Raw genomic sequence first — 18,058 nt, 5'->3', positions numbered from 1 at the left:
TAATAGAATGAAGAGGATCTAACTTAAAATATTGCACCGTCTGCATGTCATTCCAAGTTTAAGACCCCATTATGCTAAAAATGCAAACTAGTGAAAGGAGACTATACACGTCCGTCTGGTCCGGTGTCAAAATTAAATCCTGGCTGGGCATACTTGGAGTTTGAGAAGATATTTGATACAGCCTCAGAGCTTCACCCTTTGTTCTTGGTTCTGGGGCTCCCAGACAAAAAGATAATTGACCCCAATGAGAAAAAGCTGTACAATATCCTAACATTTGCAGCACGGAAGAATATCCTTTGTTCCTGAATCAGTTCAAAATTGGCATTAAATTATTATGGACTGCATCCCAATGGAATTTCTAATCACTATACTCCGATTCAAAACCAATCCATTCCAAAAGTATGGGGCCCCTATCTCACATACTCAGGCCCTGTAGCGTCCAACTTACTCCAAGGTTTTCCGTAGGTTATGTAGCACCTCCTCTATTATACTAGACACGGGGCTCTGCACACTTTGCCATGTTTCCATGGCTTTTATCCTTTCTCTCTTCTCCTCCCCCCCCCCCCCCCCCCCCGGACCCTATCATTTGTCCTCTCTACTTCTTGTGTATGTGGAAGTGACGGGTTTACAGAGCTAATTGCGTTTGTTTCCTCCTGGCATTGATCATGCTGTTTGTACCAGTTTTGAGCGCGTGTTGTACGGTGTATAAAAAGTTTAATACAAATATATATATTTTTTAAAAATTAGTGTGAAAGACACAGAGGAGAACTTTTAAAATACACGGAGAACTCTTTTTTAAGCCAGTGCATATCAAGCACAACGAGAGGGGAAGATTCTTGACACAGTTCTAGGGAATGAAGCTAGCAGGTGGAAGGGATATCAGCTGGGAAGCACTTTCAGAAGGGATCATAATTCAATTAGATTTCGGGAAGCTGAAGGACCAAGGAAGACCAGGGGTAAAAGGTCTGAACTGGGTTAGCGAGAGTAGACTGGAAACAACTACTTGAAGGTAAATCAGTGCTAGATCTGTGCGATGCATTCAAATATGAGATAGTAAGAGTTCAGAGCTAGTGTGTTCACAGAGGAGGAGGGTGGGACTAACAAATCCAGAGCCTCCTTTGATTGAAACAGTTTAAATGGAAAGGATAAAGGAAAAAAAGGAAAACTTGCATCAGATGACGAGGGCCTATTACTGCAGAAAACCTAGAGGGGTATAAAAAGTGTAGAGGCAAAACTAAAATGGAAATTAGGAAAGCAAAGGCAGGTCATGAAAAGATATTGGCAAATAAAATCAAGGACAATTCCAAGTTTTTAAATAAGAGCAAGAGGCCAACAAAAAAAAGATTAAGGCCTATTCCGTGACCCTATCTTTAAAGACAGATGATGTTGTATGGTTCTTAACGAATACCTTGTATCGGTTTTCACAAAAGGGATGATTATAAACATGGCCATCATGAATGTGAACTATTAGATGAAATTAAAGGAACAGAGACATTTCGGGAGTGCATGCCCACAGATCCCCGAGGTTGCAATACAAGACTTGGAAGGTTATGCTGGAACTATATAAACCCTAGTTAGGTCATATCTGGAGTACTGCATGCAGTTCTTGGCATCACACCATAGGAAAGATATGATTGCACTGGAGAGAGGGCACAGAAGAGATTTACGAGGATGTTGCTTGGATTGGAATTTAGTTATGAGGAAGAAATGGATAGGCTAGGGTTCTTTTCTTTGGAACGGAGGAGGCTGAAGGAAGATCTAATTAATCTTTATGAAATTATGAGTGGCCTAGGTAGAGGTTCTATCCCCATGGTTGAGGGGGTCCATATCTCGGAGGCATGGATTCATGGTAAGCAGGAGGTTCAGAGGGAATTGAAGGGAAATTCTTTCAGTGGAGGGTAGTGGAGATCTCAAACTCTCTGCCTTAAGGAGAGAGGATAGTGGCAGACGCCCTCATAGCATTTAAAAAGTACTTGAAATGAAAATCGCTTATTGTCCCAAGTAGGCTTCAAATGAAGTTACTGTGAAAAGCCCCTAGTCGCCATATTCCGGCGCCTGTTCGGGGAGGCTGGTACGGGAATTGAACCGTGCTGCTCGCCTGCCTTTGTCTGCTTTAAAAGCCAGCTCTTTAGCCCTGTACTAAACCAGCCCCAGAATACAACGGAAGAGGGATCTTGGATGCTTGTCCATAGATACCTAAAGGCAGCAGGAGAAGTGAACAGGGTAGTTAAGGCGGCATACAGGATACCTGCCTTTATCAGTTGTAGCATAGATTACAAGTGCAGGGACATTATTTTAGGAGCTGTACAAAACTTTGGTTAGGCCACAGCTGGAGTAAGGTCTGCAGTTCTGGTCGCCTCACAACAGTAAGATGTGATTGCACTGGATGTTGCCTGGGATGAAGCATCTGAGCTATGAAGAGAGGCTGGATAGGCTCGGGTTGGTCTCTTTAGAGCAGAGAAGGCCGAGGGGGCACTTGAATGAGGTGTATAATATTATGAGGGGTATGGCAGGGTGAATAGGAAGCAGCTGTTTCCCTTAGGTGAAGGGTCAATAATGAAGGGGCCCTAAGGTTGAGGCGGAGGAAAATTAGAGAGGATTTGAGGAAAGGTTTTTTCAGCCAGTGATGGAAGTCTGGATTGAGCTGCCTGGGAGGGTAGAGGCAGCAAACCGTACAACCTTTAAGTACTTGGATGAACTCTTGAAATGTCATAACAGTCAAGGCTATGGGCCAAGCACTGGAAAATGGGATTAGTGTACATTTAGTGTAGTTTTGTCAGTGCAATATCGATGGGCCAAATGGCCTCTTCTGTACTGACTCTATGCAGCTGAATTGCTGAAACCCACAAGACATGGACCAAGAGATGGATAGTGGGATTAGGCTGGATGGCTACTTGTCCGCCAGCATAGATACAAATGGGCCAAATGGCCTCCCTCCATCCTGTAAATTTCTATGATTTTGATTGTATTACCACCATTGTGTATACATCTTAGGCAACCATTAATCTTTATAAACTACCAAATGTCAGTCACCAATTTGCTGATAAGGCAATATTATTTTCAGCTCCAAAGGGCTGTTCGAAAGACATACTGTACACAGTGGAAAATTCTAAACATTAAAACATAAAACATACAAACATAAATCATTAGAGGTGTATATGGGCATTGTTATGCTGGAAAATTCTAAACTACAGCAACTAATTCCAACTGTTAGTTCTAGCATTATATTATCTAATAAAAATAATTTTAACATAATCTAAAATTCATTGGTTATGCATGGATGAACAACTGCAATGCCCAGGACCAGGTACATGTTTGAAGAATGAGATAATTAAATTGGTCTTCCATAATTATTGCAACAAATACATCCAGCAAGTGGTGCTATACAACACAATCATTTTTGCCCACAGGATATCTCCATGATTTTGTTTAAAAATAATTTGGTTTTGCGCTTTTTGACATAGACTATTAAAGACTTTACTGTCATTTAAAATAATTTCATGGGTTTAATGTCCATGTACTAGCTACATTTGAGTAAAAGTATTAGCCTTAACATTAAAGGCAATTGAAAGAACATCCTGTAAGATACTGAATTCCAGTAAACAAGGGAAATGTTCCCAAAAATATATTTGAAATTAAAAAAGTAAAAATGAACACATCTAATTTCATTGTTCTCCACTGGCACCTTACATCAACCCAAACCAAACAATTCAAAGTGTTATCACAGTTCCATCCTCTTCAATGCCTCCTCTGCTGAGAGCTAGGCTATGCCTTGCCTCGGCTTTGATGGCGCTCAGTGTTTTAAGTATATTTCCATTATTTTTTTTAACCGAGCCATTGAGTGTCAACTCCTTTTGTAGTCTCTGACTCAGATTACCAGTGTTCATTCGAGAACTGGTGAAGGATGAAGATGGCAGTTTTACTGGAATGCTCTGTAGTTCACCACAGCCCTCAATAATAATGTCAGCTTCCTCATCACTTTCCTCTTCAGGATTATAGTTCTGCACGACATGGGCAGAGGGTAGGCTATGATGACTGGTTGTACTGTCATTGGAGTTGCCAGAGCTACCAGACATACGACTGCTGCGGTTGACATTGTTCCTCTGGTTCACTGGCTTTACCGTAATGATGAGGTTGTGACTGTTGGCAATCATCATGTCTGTAACTTGATCAAGTGTCTTACCCATCACTTCAATCCCATTCACCTCTAGGACTTCATCATTAACAGCAAGGAGACCTGTACTTTCAGCTAAGCCTCCAGGCACGAGTCGCGAGATGAATATACCTGGAACTTTTTCTAGTCCATGAGCAGTCACCCTCACACTTGTGCCATCTCGAATGTAAAATCCCAAGGGTTTTTCACACCCATGCTTGTATAATCGGACTCTCCGGTGTGTTTCAGGCAGAATATCTACATCAATGATGGAAGAAACAGGTCTGAAGTCTTGAGGAATACTGATGCTGAGGTGAACACGTTTTCGGAGGGTATCATTACGGAGACCAGCCAAAGGTTTTTTCTTTCGTGTCAGTGAATCTGTGCCAAAGAGATTGTAGTCTACCTCTTCTGTAAAAGTTGGGGGAAAAAAAATTATAAAATGTTTAGAAATTCAACAATATATAGAAAAAAAACAGAAACAAAGGGCAGCACGGTGGCACAGTGGTTAGCATTACTGCCTCATGGCGCCGAGGCCCCAGGTTCGATCCGGGCTCTGGGTCACTGTCCGTATGGAGTTTACACATTCTCCTTGTGTTTGCGTGGGTTTCGCCCCACAACCCAAAGATGTGCAGGTAAGTGGATTGGCTACGCTAATTTGCCCCTTAATTGGGAAAAATGAATTGGGTACTCTAAATTTATTAAAAAACCAGAAACATGCCCTTAACATTTAATTAGATTCTTGAGAAAAATATATCAATGCAAAAGATGGTTTAAAACTTATTCAAATACAATTTGAATATAAAAAGTCTACACCCTAAAGTCAATGTACATTCATGTCAAAAACAGCAATTAGAATTCACAATGTTACACAATCTCCCTCTATCGTTGGTAGGCCGGGTGCAGGCAATTAAAATGAAAGTTTTGCTGCGTTTTTTGTTTTTATTTCAATGTCTGCTGGTCTTTTATCAAAGTCCTTCTTCAGAGGGGTGGACAAGTTGATCTCCTCGCTCATTTGAGGGGTGGGGGGATGGCAGGATTAGGAGGGTGATTCTGCAGAGAGGATGGCAGGCCGGGTTAGGCCTGCCATAGGGGGTCGGGATTGCAGGCACTGGCAACCGCACAGCTTCTGATGACTCAAGGAACATACTCGGTGAGTCCGGTGGTGGCTACATTGAAGATTTGGAGGCAGTTTAGGCAGCACTTTAAACTGGGTGGCTTTCCCGACATCCCCGGACTTCACGCTGCTGGAGACGGTGCTGTCAGCGGGGGTGTTGGGAGAGAGGTTTGTTTCGGCGATATACGGGAAGATCCTGGAGGAGGATAGGTTGTCTACTGAGGGTATTTAAGGCGAAGTGGGAGGAGGAACTGGGGGGGGGGGGGCACTGGAAGAGGGACTGTGTGAGGTGCTGCAGAGGGTAAATGTCTTGACTTTGTGTGTGAGGTTGGGGCTGATGATATAGCTGACGGTATAGGCCAACCTCATAAAATCAAAGATGTCTGTGAATGGTATGGGAGGGGTCCTGCGAACGATGTGCATATGTTTTGGTCATGCCTGAAGCTGGAAAGGTTTTGGAGAACGATGTTCAGTACAATCTCAGGGGTCTTGCATGTGGATGTGGAGCCCAGTACCCTAGAAGCCATATTCATGGTGTCAACTGACCCGGGTTGCAGGGGCCAGATGTCTTTGGGGGTGGGTTGGGGGGGGGGGGGGGGGGGGGAGCATTTCCTGGATTTGGGTGGGATTGTTTTACTATCGTTGGGGTTGTTCTTTTTTTTCTTTTGTATGGTGAAAATGGTGAACATCTGTCGAATAAAAATATTTCTAAAAAGATAATTCACAATATTACAAATTAGACAAGGAAAACATTACAATTTCAACAAACCAATCTGCTCATCAAGTCCAAACTATTTTTATGTTTCAGAAACAATATTTATTCTCATTTCATATTGCCAACTTTTGAGTGGTGACTTTTTATTTTCAGATTTATTGGAGAAAAGAAATGCACATACTAGGAGTTCTACATTCAACCCCCCTTTTTGTGATCTCATTACTAGCCTGGAATCAGATCAGGGTCACGTTGGGAAAATGTGCTACTGACAAAGTATGTTGTATACTCATCCAGTAGTACACTCCCCTTTGGTCATCTGATTTAAGTTCAGGTCTCGGGAGTCGTCAAAAATAAAGCAACGAGAATTGATGCACCCTAATGTAATAGGTCTTTTTGTGTTCCCATCACCTGTTAGTATGGGTACTTGACCGAACATCTGCTGCTCTCTTAGGACACAAACAGCACCCTGTAAAATCCGTAATTGTGTATATCTACGCATCGGATTGGAAGCCGATTTAATCTCACATGATTAAGTTTTCATATTATTTTTATTTATAAGTGGCTTGTGAATTTGAATTGTAGTTAAAAGGTTAAATTGTTCATCTCCATCAGTCCCATGAACTTGAGGTGTAGGATGCGTGCTTTGTGCCTCTTGGCTTATTTTTGTTGTCACATCGTGAAACAAGATAACCGAGACAATCTGGAAATAAGTACTGGGACAACTACAATCTTGAAATAAGTACTGGGACAACTAGAGAGAATGATAAACAAGTTGACATATGTTGTGTTTTGAAGGAACTCTCATTTCTGGGGGGTTTCTCTACAATAACACTTGACACACCCTAGTGATTCATCAATGGCTGTGTATTTGACTGGGGGGATAATAAAGGTCTTGAGCTTTCCTTCAAGATTTATTGTGCTGAGGTTGAAAGGATTGCTGAAAGTTTAATTTCTACCCAGAAACAACAGGGCAATTGTGTTTAATTCTATTTTTTCAATGTACCTAAAGTAGCAGATTTAAAAATGAACAAGTTTTGAGATTAACTGCAACAAGACTTCTCTTTTCTGTAATATAATGGCTGGTATACAAAATCACAGCTTAAACAAATCCCTCCATACATTTCTTCAACTTAATTTTAATTCCCAGAAAAAGCCAGATATAAGGTAGCATTTTAACTTCATAATACAGTGCAGAAGGAAGCCATTCGGCCCATCGAGTCTGCACCGACCCACTTAAGCCCTCAATTCCACCCTATCCCCGTAACCCAATAACCCCTCCTAACCACTTTGGCCAATCCACCTAACCTGCACGTCTTTGGACTGTGGGAGGAAACCAGAGCACCTGGAGAAAACCCAGGCAGACACAGAGAGAACGTGCGGACTCCGCACAGATAGTGACCCAGCAGGGAATCGAACCTGGGACCCTGGCGCTGTGAAGCCACAGTGCTATCTACTTGTTCTACCGTGCTGCTCATCAATCCTTCCAATATCCATTCAACAAAAATATAAAATTGTGAAGAATTAGAACACTAATGCTAACTGTTAAAGATTATACATACATACTAGATTATAGGGATACACTTTTGATTGAGGGCTGCAGATTGTAGCCACCTAAATTGTCCAACTCCCGATTTAAAATGGCGAACGGCAAAGGCTGATGGGAAAGTCAGCCAACATAGACAGAAACCAGTAGCTGCAGGTTTGCTGTGTATTTACCTCTGCAAAGGCCAGACAACATCGATACCAGCGACCATCAGCATAACAAAGTAGCAGCCATCTGCATACTGATGAGCAATCCCCGGGAACAATAAGTAACATTTTGGACACACAAAGCAAAGCCAGACTCCTTGGCGCCAGCAGGAGCCAACACAAAGGAGGTGAACAAGCACCTCAAGACCGCCCATCGATCAGGGAAACGCTCCAGTATTGGAGAAATTCGAACCAAGCGATTGGGACAAAGTCCAATCACTTGGGACCAGGTACAGGGTCCGCCCCGAAAGGCGGGAAGCCCCTGGAGACTATAAGAGTTGAGCCCCAAGTTCAAATCACTCTCTCTTCACCTCTGCGTCCTGCCCGGATCACCCAGCAACACGAACCAACATTGACCGTGACCGGTGCAGTGACTCCCGAACAACGCAAGTCTTAATTCAACGCTCGCTACGAGATAGGCGCTCCTAGCTACCAGTCCGTACCAACTTCGAATCCCGCAGACTCAGAACCCGAACGAAAGGCCATTTGTTCCCCTGACCTGGTGGGCCAGTCCGAAGTTAAGTATAGTTCTGTTAGTTGTAGAAGTAGCTTAGACGTAGAATTTGTGCATGAGTAGCGATTACTGTGTATAATAAATGTGCTTTGATTTAAATCTTACTAATCGGTGTATTGGGTTTTGATCATTTCTCGGACTTGAACCCCGTGGCGGTATCATAAAGATACCTGGCGACTCGAGAGCAAAGGCAATAAAACAGAGCAATTGAACCAAGGAGAAAATCAGCAACAATATTTGGCGACATCTGACGGGACCCGATCTAGAAGTGGAAAACCACTCCGGGAGAACCAAGAATTTGAATTAGAGATCCAATTGGGAACAGAAAACCACAAGCGTTCAAGCAGTTCTGATCAATACTCAAAATTCGGAAGTGTGTATGCGCATGCGTAACTAACAGGGCGATAAGGTAAAACTGATCGATTTTTTGTTGCGACAAAACTGTCGGAAGTTTGTATATCGGAAAGTAGCGAAAGTTGTACCCGTATTTACAGCACCGCCTTAATACCCCTGTCCCAAATTTGAAGAGCAGCATTCGGATAGGAAGGATGGCAATGCAGCACCTCATGAACCCAGAGGAATTTGCGGTCGCAGCGACCAGCAGCAGTAGAACATAAGAACATAAGAACTAGGAGCAGGAGTAGGCCATCTGGCCCCTCGAGCCTGCTCCGCCATTCAATGAGATCATGGCTGATCTTCTGTGGACTCAGCTCCACTTTCCGGCCCGAACACCATAACCCTTAATCCCTTTATTCTTCAAAAAACTATCTATCTTTATCTTAAAAACATTTAATGAAGGAGCCTCTACTGCTTCACTGGACAAGGAATTCCATAGATTCACAACCCTTTGGGTGAAGAAGTTCCTCCTAAACTTAGTCCTAAATCTACTTCCCCTTATTTTGAGGCAATGCCCCCTAGTTCTGCTTTCACCCGCCAGTGGAAACAACCTGCCAGCATCTATCCTATTGATTCCCTTCATAATCTTATATGTTTCTATAAGATCCCCCCTCATCCTTCTAAATTCCAACGAGTACAGTCCCAGTCTACTCAACCTCTCCTCGTAATCCAACCCCTTCAGCTCTGGGATTAACCTAGTGAATCTCCTCTGCACATCCTCCAGTGCCAGTAAGTCCTTTCTCAAGTAAGGAGACCAAAACTGAACACAATACTCCAGGTGTGGCCTCACTAACACCTTATACAATTGCAGCATAACCTCCCTAGTCTTAAACTCCATCCCTCTAGCAATGAAGGACAAAATTCCATTTGCCTTCTTAATCACCTGTTGCACCTGAAAACCAACTTTCTGCGACTCATGCACGAGCACACCCAGGTCTCTCTGCACAGCAGCATGTTTTAATATTTTATCATTTAAATAATAATCCCTTTTGCCGTTATTCTTACCAAAATGGATAACCTCACATTTGTCAACATTGTATTCCATCTGCCAGACCCTAGCCCATTCACTTAGCCTGTCCAAATCCCTCTGCAGACTTCCAGTATCCTCTGCACTTTTTGCTTTACCACTTATCTTAGTGTCGTCTGCAAACTTGGACACATTGCCCTTGGTCCCCAACTCCAAATCATCTATGTAAATTGTGAACAGTTGTGGGCCCAACACTGATCCCTGAGGGGCACCACTAGCTACTGATTGCCAACCAGAGAAACACCCATTAATCCCCACTCTTTGCTTTCTATTAATTAACCAATCCTCTATCCATGCTCCTACTTTCCCCTTAATGCCATGCATCTTTATCTTATGCAACAACCTTTTGTGTGGCACCTTGTCAAAGGCTTTCTGGAAATCCAGATATACCACATCCATTGGCTCCCCCGTTATCTACCGCACTGTTAATGTCCTCAAAGTGGGACAATGTCCCATTTGGGAGGAAGAGATCAGGAAATATCTCAAACGGAAAGGATGGTCCCTTTGGAATAAATTCTGTGACAACGAGGAATCAGGTCCCGGGAGTATAGGACATACTTGGTGGGAGAACTTGAGTGAGATCCACAAAAAGAGCTTAGGGAAAGCTCGCAAGCCGATGGCAATCGTGTCCTGCTTGGCACAATTGCGAGGCACAGAGGACGTCGTTAGGACGCTCCAGAAAGAAGTAGAGGGCATACATCGAATGAGTAAGGTCGATGTAAGCGAGGCAGAAAAGGAGAATTTAGAATTGAGAAGGAAATTAGCAGCAAAAAGATGGAGAGGTGGAGGAATGCAAAAGGGCACCCCAGTCTTGTCTGGCGCACTTAAGCAGCTTCCAATCTCAATATGAAAAGGCCTATCAGGACACGCAAGGTGCAGTCCTGGTACGTGAAGAAACAGAAAAGCAGATAGAAGCGTTGCAGAGATAGTGCAGTGATCTAAAGGCAGCCTTAAGAGCACTCCATGCTGCCACCACAGAACAAAGACAAAGCACATTAGATCACGCAAAGTGCCGGAAGCAGATTGCAGAGCTGCAATCGCTGCTTCCAGTTCAGAAAGGCTTCCACCTTTGGAGCGAAATTAGATCAGGAAGACGGCCCTGATTGGGAAGAATTGAATGAAACAGCGCAGAGATATATGTTCAGGGAACATGTGCGCAGGGAAAGCCCCAGAAGAGAAAAGCGCCCCAACCCCCCACAGAGCAGATAGTTCAGGCTCCAATGAACCCAGTCACCACCCACCACACAGCCACATCGGACGATGGGGAATTTCTATACTCCACCCCCCTAACAGTGACCCAATTATGGGACGCGTGCGATAAGATCACACCGTTCCTCCCCATCTCAGACCCCCACCATTTCTTTGCCACCGTTTAGCATCAGGCGACCATGTACGGCCTGGATGAGCGAGAGCACATAAAGCTCACAGTTTTAAGTTTAGACCCTTCAGTAGCAGCAGCCCTTCCTGACCCACAGAATGTAGGAGGAGGCACCCTTGCAGAAATGCATACCGCGATCCTGGATGCGATCGGGTATAACCGGGGTGACCCCGTAGATGGCCTCAACAAATGCAGGCAAAAGAAATCCGAGCACCCCACAGTGTTTGCTGGACGCCTGTGGATCCACTTTGCAGCAGTCTTAGGAGATGTAGACCGTGCCCATTTGTCCCCAGACAACATGGCCAAATGGACCCACACCCTTATCTCCCATGCCACAGAAACAGGACAGAAAGCTTGCGCGAGTTATGATCCCTCAGAGGAGGCCCATAACGAGAAGTGGGTCGTGAAAAGATTGTCCCGCTCTTGGGAGCAATCTATACAAAGCAAACCCGTAGTCAAGAATCCCGAGGAAAAGCAGGCCGCCGCAGATATACAGGCAGTTACCACACAACAGAACCCCGCATGGATGAATAAAGGAAAGAACAGCCCCCCAGGGTGAATAAAGGAAAGAACAGCCCCCCACCCAAGTCACAGGAGTGTTACAACTGCGGACAGATGGGACACTTCGCAAGAGAGTGCAATGCCCCTAGAAAGCCACAGAGAGCCCAGAAGACGGGCACTCTGAGTAAGAAAAAGACAGAGCCCATTCATAGCGTTAGAGCCCGTTCAGATCAGACGGACCTGACCGGACTGACGGTGTACGGGCTCCCCCAGTTGGGTCTGCGACACCCTTTGGGATAGGTCCGGACGACCGGTAGTTGGGCGAAAATTCGGGGACAGCCCATCGAATTTCTCTGGGACACAGGAGGGTCCCGCACCACAATAAATTCCTCCACCATGTTCCAAAAGGACACGTGGCCCACTACAGCCACTATCACCCTCAGCGGCTTTGCAGGCCACTCACAGCAGGGACACATCACAGCCCCTGTACTCATTCAAATCGGTATCATTACCACAAAGCACCTCGTAGTTTTAGTTGACCTGCCCCACACAGCAGAACACATTCTGGGAATCGATTTCATGAATTCCCACAATCTTTCATTTGATCCAGTCAACCAGTGCGTCTGGAAAATGGCAAAATCAGCAAGAGCCCCCGCAACGCTCAACATGGGAGAATACGCGAACAAAATTAGCGCAGTAGGCAAATTTTGGTTCACCCCGACCACGCTTAGTATGGACAAGCAGGTTAGGGCAGTTCTGCAAAAGAACAGGGCAGCATTCGCAACCCACAAGCACGACTGTGGACGAATGACTGGCTCTGTACAGATAACAGGACCTGACCCTAGACCACAAAAACAGTATGGATTTCCCCAAGAGGCAGAGGGAGAAATCTCAAAGGTAATAGAAAGCTTATTAGAGCAGGGCGTACTTAGATCAGGAGCCTCCACTAATAATGCCCCGATTTGGCCAGTGAGAAAGCTCGATGGATCATGGCGACTGACCATCGATTACCGGGAACTCAACAAAATCGCCCCCGCAGTAGCAACAAGTCCCAAGACCATGCTCAAGCAAGGACTCAATTCCCGATTCTTCATGGTTTTGGATGTCAGTAATGGATTCTGGTCCATTCCATTGGCAAAGGCGTGCCAGTACAAATTTGCCTTCACCTTTAAAGCACAGCAGTACACGTGGACATGCCTGCCACAAGGATTCCACAACTCCCCCACCATTTTCCACCGACAGCTGGCAAATGGTTTAGCCAAATTCCCTCGCCCAGAATGTCTGAGTACATAGATGACCTACTACTGCAGACAGACACCAAGGAAGAGCACATTGAGCTTCTGTCCGAACTCCTGGAACTCCTACACTCAATTGGTTGTAAAGTCAACCCCAAAAAGGCCCAGATTTTGGAAGATAAGGTGATATATTTGGGAACAATTATCACATGGTAAACGCGAGATCGAGCATAAAAGGATTGACTCGATTGCTAAATTGCCCCTTCCGCAGAACGTTTCAGCCCTCCGGTCGTTTTTAGGACTGGTTGGCTACTGCCGAAACCACATTGACGGTTTCGCCAGCAAGGCAGGACCCCCCTCAGACCTCCAAAAGAAAGGAGCCCCCTGGGAATGGCTTCCGCAGCATACGGATGCTGTGGATGCGTTGAAGCAATCACTCATAGCAGCCCCCGCACTACAAGTTCCAGACCCGCTTTCCCCTTACGCTATAGAGGTAGCAACCACAGACCGCACCCTTTCGGCCGTATTCCTCCAGGAACGGCACGACCAGTTAAGGCCCGTAGCTTACGCCTCCAGAATTTTAGATGCTGTGGAGCAGGGATTTTTAGCCTGTGAGAGGCACCTGCTCGCAGTATTTTGGGAAGTTCAGTATTTTTCGTACATTACCGGACTGAACCCCATCACAATTCTCACCGAACACACCCCCACCCAACTTTTACTGGACGGACGCCTCAAGGACCGTACAGTAAGCCAGATTAGAGCAGCTAGATGGACCCTTCTCTTGCAGGGACGGGACATCACTGTTAAACGGACAAAGACGCACACCTTTTTAGCCGACAACTTACAATACCCTGGAACACCCCATGAATGTGAAATTATCTCTCCACACCACAACACAGGCCCCTTTATTGCTAAAACACCTCCCAGAAAGATAGGTAGTTCAACCCAGAGCCCCGAGCACACAGACACGTGTGAGCCCATAAAGATCTATGTGGATAGGCAGTCTTGGATGGGAAGCGCATAACAGGTTGCGGTATATATGTCGAGGACGCGCAGGGACGCGCCCGAGAGGAAATATCATTAAAACTGCCAGGCCACTTAGGCTCGCAGGCAGCAGAGCTCGCGGCCATCGCATATATAGTGGAACACCCAGATTCCTTCCCCAGCCCAGCAGACATATACTCGGACAGCCTCTATGTCTGCAACAGCCTCACGGAATTCCTGCCCCTGTGGAAAGCAAGAGGAATTGTTTCCCAGACGGAAAACCCCTCCCCTCAGCCCCATTGCTCCGTCACATTTTAGAGAGAGCACAGAACAGGACTTTAGGGATAGTCAAAGTTTGAAGTCACCATCGTCCCTCCCCCCCCCGGAAACGTAAAAGCCGACGCACTGGCTAAAGCAGGTTCCAGGCACGGATACTTTTGGACACCCCCCGAAAGCGCCCCAGTGAATGCAGTTCAGGTCTCGGAGACAAAGATCGAGGATCTAGTGGAGGCCCAGAAGCAGAACAGCAATCTCAGGGAGATTGTAAAAGGAAAATATCCAGCTCCCTATGAGAGGTTTAAAAATGCTCTGACCACACATGACGGTGTGGTGTTAAAAGACACCCTTTATGTGGTTCCTGAACAGGACAGGAATCAACTGATTTGTTTGTTCCATGACGGTCATGGACATTAGGGAATCGATCCCACTACAGCCCACTTCAAGCAGCTTTGTTGGTGGCCGAATTTAAAGGATGATGTAAATCACTACATCGAGAATCGTCTTATCTGCGCCCAGAATAATCCGGACAGATATGCCAAAAAGGCTCAACTCAGCCACACCCGACCCGTTAATGGCCCCTGGACTAACCTCCAGATCGATTTTATAGGACCATTGCCCCCTTGCAGGAATGGTTATAAATATGTACTCGTGGTGATAGACACGTTTACGAAATGGGTGGAAGCATTCCCAGCCAGAACAAACACTGCAAAAACCACAGCCAAGATTTTGACCCACCACGTCTTTACAAGATGGGGACTCCCCCGCAGCATTGAATCCGACCAAGATTCCCATTTTACGGGACGTGTCATGCAGAACGTCCTCACGATATTTGGCATCACCCAAAAATTCCACATAGCATACCACCCACAGTCAAGTGGTATCGTGGAGCGCATGAATCGGACCCTAAAATCCACCCTCAGAAAAATGGTCCAGCAAAACAACACCACTTGGGACTCAGTCCTCACTTTTGCGGTAATACAATTTCAACTTCCACAGGTTACACCCCACACGCCCTCATGACCGGACGCCCCATGAAAGGCACAGAATTTTTATTAGGTTTAGACTTGACCAGCCCCGAAGTGACGGCCCTCACACACGAGAAAGCAGTCGAGCAATTAGTGAATAATGTTAAAACGGCTCAGCTAGCAGCCGCAGTGAAATTGGACACAAAGAAGAAACAGAGCAAGGCTTGTTTCCACAAGACAGTGCATGCGACCGAGTACAGTATAGGACAGCAAGTCATGCTCTCCGTTTACAACCCCAGCACATTCCTGTCACCAAAGCACTTGGGTCCGTACTCCATTGCGGACAAAGTAAGCCCTTCCGTATACAAGATAAAGTATCCCAACGGTAAGACTGCGTGGTTCCATATCAACCAGCTGAAGGCATATGGAACACAGTCTAACCACGCACACCACGTCATGCTCGACGCAGCACACCACACCCCGCCCACAGCCAACATAACCCTACCATCCCCCAACATGTCCAGCCCAGCCACGGACTCAACCTCGGCTCCACCCCCGAAATATACACTCTGCCCCGAACGCCCACCGACTGCAGCAGCAGAGACAGCGACTGTCACTCGGACGATAGCCACAGCACGCCTCCCTACTATCCCCATGCAACAGGACCCACACCCAGTGAATCCGACGACGATCTGAATGATCCCTTCATGATCACTTTCCTAAACAAACCCCACCACCGACCACCGAACTACCATGACGACCCCGATTCCATCCCCACATAACTAGACACCAACCATTGGCACAGAGACAACTTGTTCAGACTCGTCCGAAACGACAAGAGCGACCCCAAGTCACACCATGCAGCCCTATCAACCTTAATACATTGAAGAGTTTGGCACCCGGGAGAAGATGACGACGTTGAGTTGGACTCCCAAAACGAGAACCCCTTTGCGACCCTGTTCGCAACCGATAACGGAGGTGTCCAGATGATGTTTTAAAAGGAACCGCTTGGGAGAAGTGGTGTCCTTTCTGATGGAACCTGCAGGATGTTTTATGTTGTTTGTAAGTTTGTTAAATGTTGTTTGTCAGACAAAACATTTTTTTTTCACGGCCCCATGCCTTTTCGGCCAAAACCTCTGAGGACTTGCCCACAGAGACGTGCTATTGGCCAGACGCTAGTTCAGAGGAACTAGTTTGTCTGCAGAGACTTGTTAAGGTCCCAGACGCCAGTTCAGCGGAACTAGTCTGTTGACAGATACCACACGCCCGTTCATAACTGCTCTTCTGGTTCAAGGAAGGAACAAATACGGCAGCCCCACCACGATGACTACATTTCTTGCCCGTTCTTGTCAGTTGTTCAGGCAGTGGAGAAACGGCTTGGGACCTGCCCTGCCTGGGAACCCCCCTCTGGTCAGCTACGCTCGGGTAGGGGAGACACGGCATTGGTAGCTGTCCTACCCGGGGACTCCATCCAACTCTTACCCGGCGCGGCCCATACGCACCTCATTTTGGAAATTTTAGTTCAAAAAGCTTTGGTTTGTTTCAGGTAACCCTTAGGTTGCCAACCATATCCTATTTACATCCTGAAACATTTGGATGGTAGATCACACAGTCTGCGAGACGGCTCGCACTGGTTCATTATTTGAAAGCATGTCTTGTCCTAAAATTCAGTTTTTGGAAGAAAAAAAATGAGGGAGTCACACATAGTGACCAATTATAAAGGGAGTAATTGCCACTAAAGGACAGACAGACTATCGTACGAGATGTTAAACCAAGACAGTTACAGACACTATGCTGGTTTCCACAGAACTCCAGAACCGGAGAAGAGAAGAGAAGAGACGTGAAAGACGATCAGCCATGAGGACTTCCTTCACATGGTCCATCATCATGATAATGGACATTTGGTTGCGAGTGAACGCGAACCCCATGACTTCAAGCCCCCCAGCCGTTAATGTTTCACTTCCCCACAGTACCCAGAGCCCAGTCACCAGCTACACCACACCATCTTGGTGTGCCAGGTTTATAACCTGGTACTCCCTTGTCCTACGTAATAGAAGCCTTATTGGTATTGGTGATGCATAGTCTGCACGATGCAGCAGAGTGTCTAAGAAAATGGAGAAGGAGAGCCTACCGCGCTCGAACCCTGGAATATAGGATCAGATCCCCTATTTTCGGATACGACCAGATCCCAGCGATCTATAATAAAGAGCATTCATTTGCGGTTTTATTGTAAATAAAGAAATGTTCATGAGCAATTGTACAATCCTGAGCTTGACTGCCAAGCCAGGAAACATGTGTATAGACTGCTATGATTTTGTTTGTATGATTGAGGAAGTTAAGAGTGATGAAATATTTAAGTGAGTGTAGTGTATTAAGAATAGTTAGAGGTTCCCATTTTTTTGTTTTCTCATGCATGTCCCTGTTCGACATAGCGCCCCTTAGAATTGTCAGTTAAACATTTTTGCATAGTTATGGTCAGTGTAGAGGCCATGAAAGAAGTGCTCCCCAGGTCAGGGAATGGAAAGCAATGTAGTTATCTGATCCTTCACGCTTCGCGTTAGGATCACAAGGAGGCAGTGTAGCCACCTAAATTGGCCAACTCCCGATTTAAAATGGCGAACGGCAAAGGCTGATGGGAAAGTCAGCCAACATAGACAGAAACCAGTAGCTGCAGGTTTGCTGTGTATTTACCTCTGCAAAGGCCAGACAACATCGATACTAGCGACCATCAGCATAACAAAGTAGCAGCCATCTGCATACTGATGAGCAATCCCCGGGAACAATAAATAACATTTTGGACACACAAAGCAAAGCCAGACTCCTCGGCGCCAGCAGGAGCCAACACAAAGGAGGTGAACAAGCACCTCAAGACCGCCCATCGATCAGGGAACCGCTCCAGTATTGGAGAAAATCGAACCAAGCGATTGGGACAAAGTCCAATCATTTGGGACCAGGTACAGGGTCCGCCCCGAAAGGCGGGAAGCCCCTGGGGACTACAAGAGTTGAGCCCCAAGTTCAAATCGCTCTCTCTTCACCTCTGCGTCC

General features: G+C 45.9%; 1 protein-coding gene across 2 annotated transcripts in view; it reads right to left on the bottom strand.

Moving 5' to 3' along the window:
- Nucleotides 1-559: 559 nt before the first annotated feature.
- Nucleotides 560-18,058, bottom strand: part of LOC140425407 (partitioning defective 6 homolog gamma-like) — a 93,427-nt gene continuing 75,928 nt past the window's right edge. For both annotated transcript variants that reach the window (XM_072509653.1, XM_072509654.1), the window contains one exon: nucleotides 560-4,564. In XM_072509653.1, coding sequence (XP_072365754.1) covers nucleotides 3,711-4,564 — 854 coding nt within the window. In that variant the 3' untranslated portion in view covers nucleotides 560-3,710. The remainder of the gene's footprint in view (nucleotides 4,565-18,058) is intronic.

This window comes from Scyliorhinus torazame, chromosome 6, assembly GCF_047496885.1.
Source record: "Scyliorhinus torazame isolate Kashiwa2021f chromosome 6, sScyTor2.1, whole genome shotgun sequence".
Lineage (NCBI taxonomy): Eukaryota > Metazoa > Chordata > Chondrichthyes > Carcharhiniformes > Scyliorhinidae > Scyliorhinus > Scyliorhinus torazame.
The sequence above is the reverse complement of the archived record's forward strand: the minus strand, read 5'-3'. Positions and strand labels throughout refer to the sequence as shown.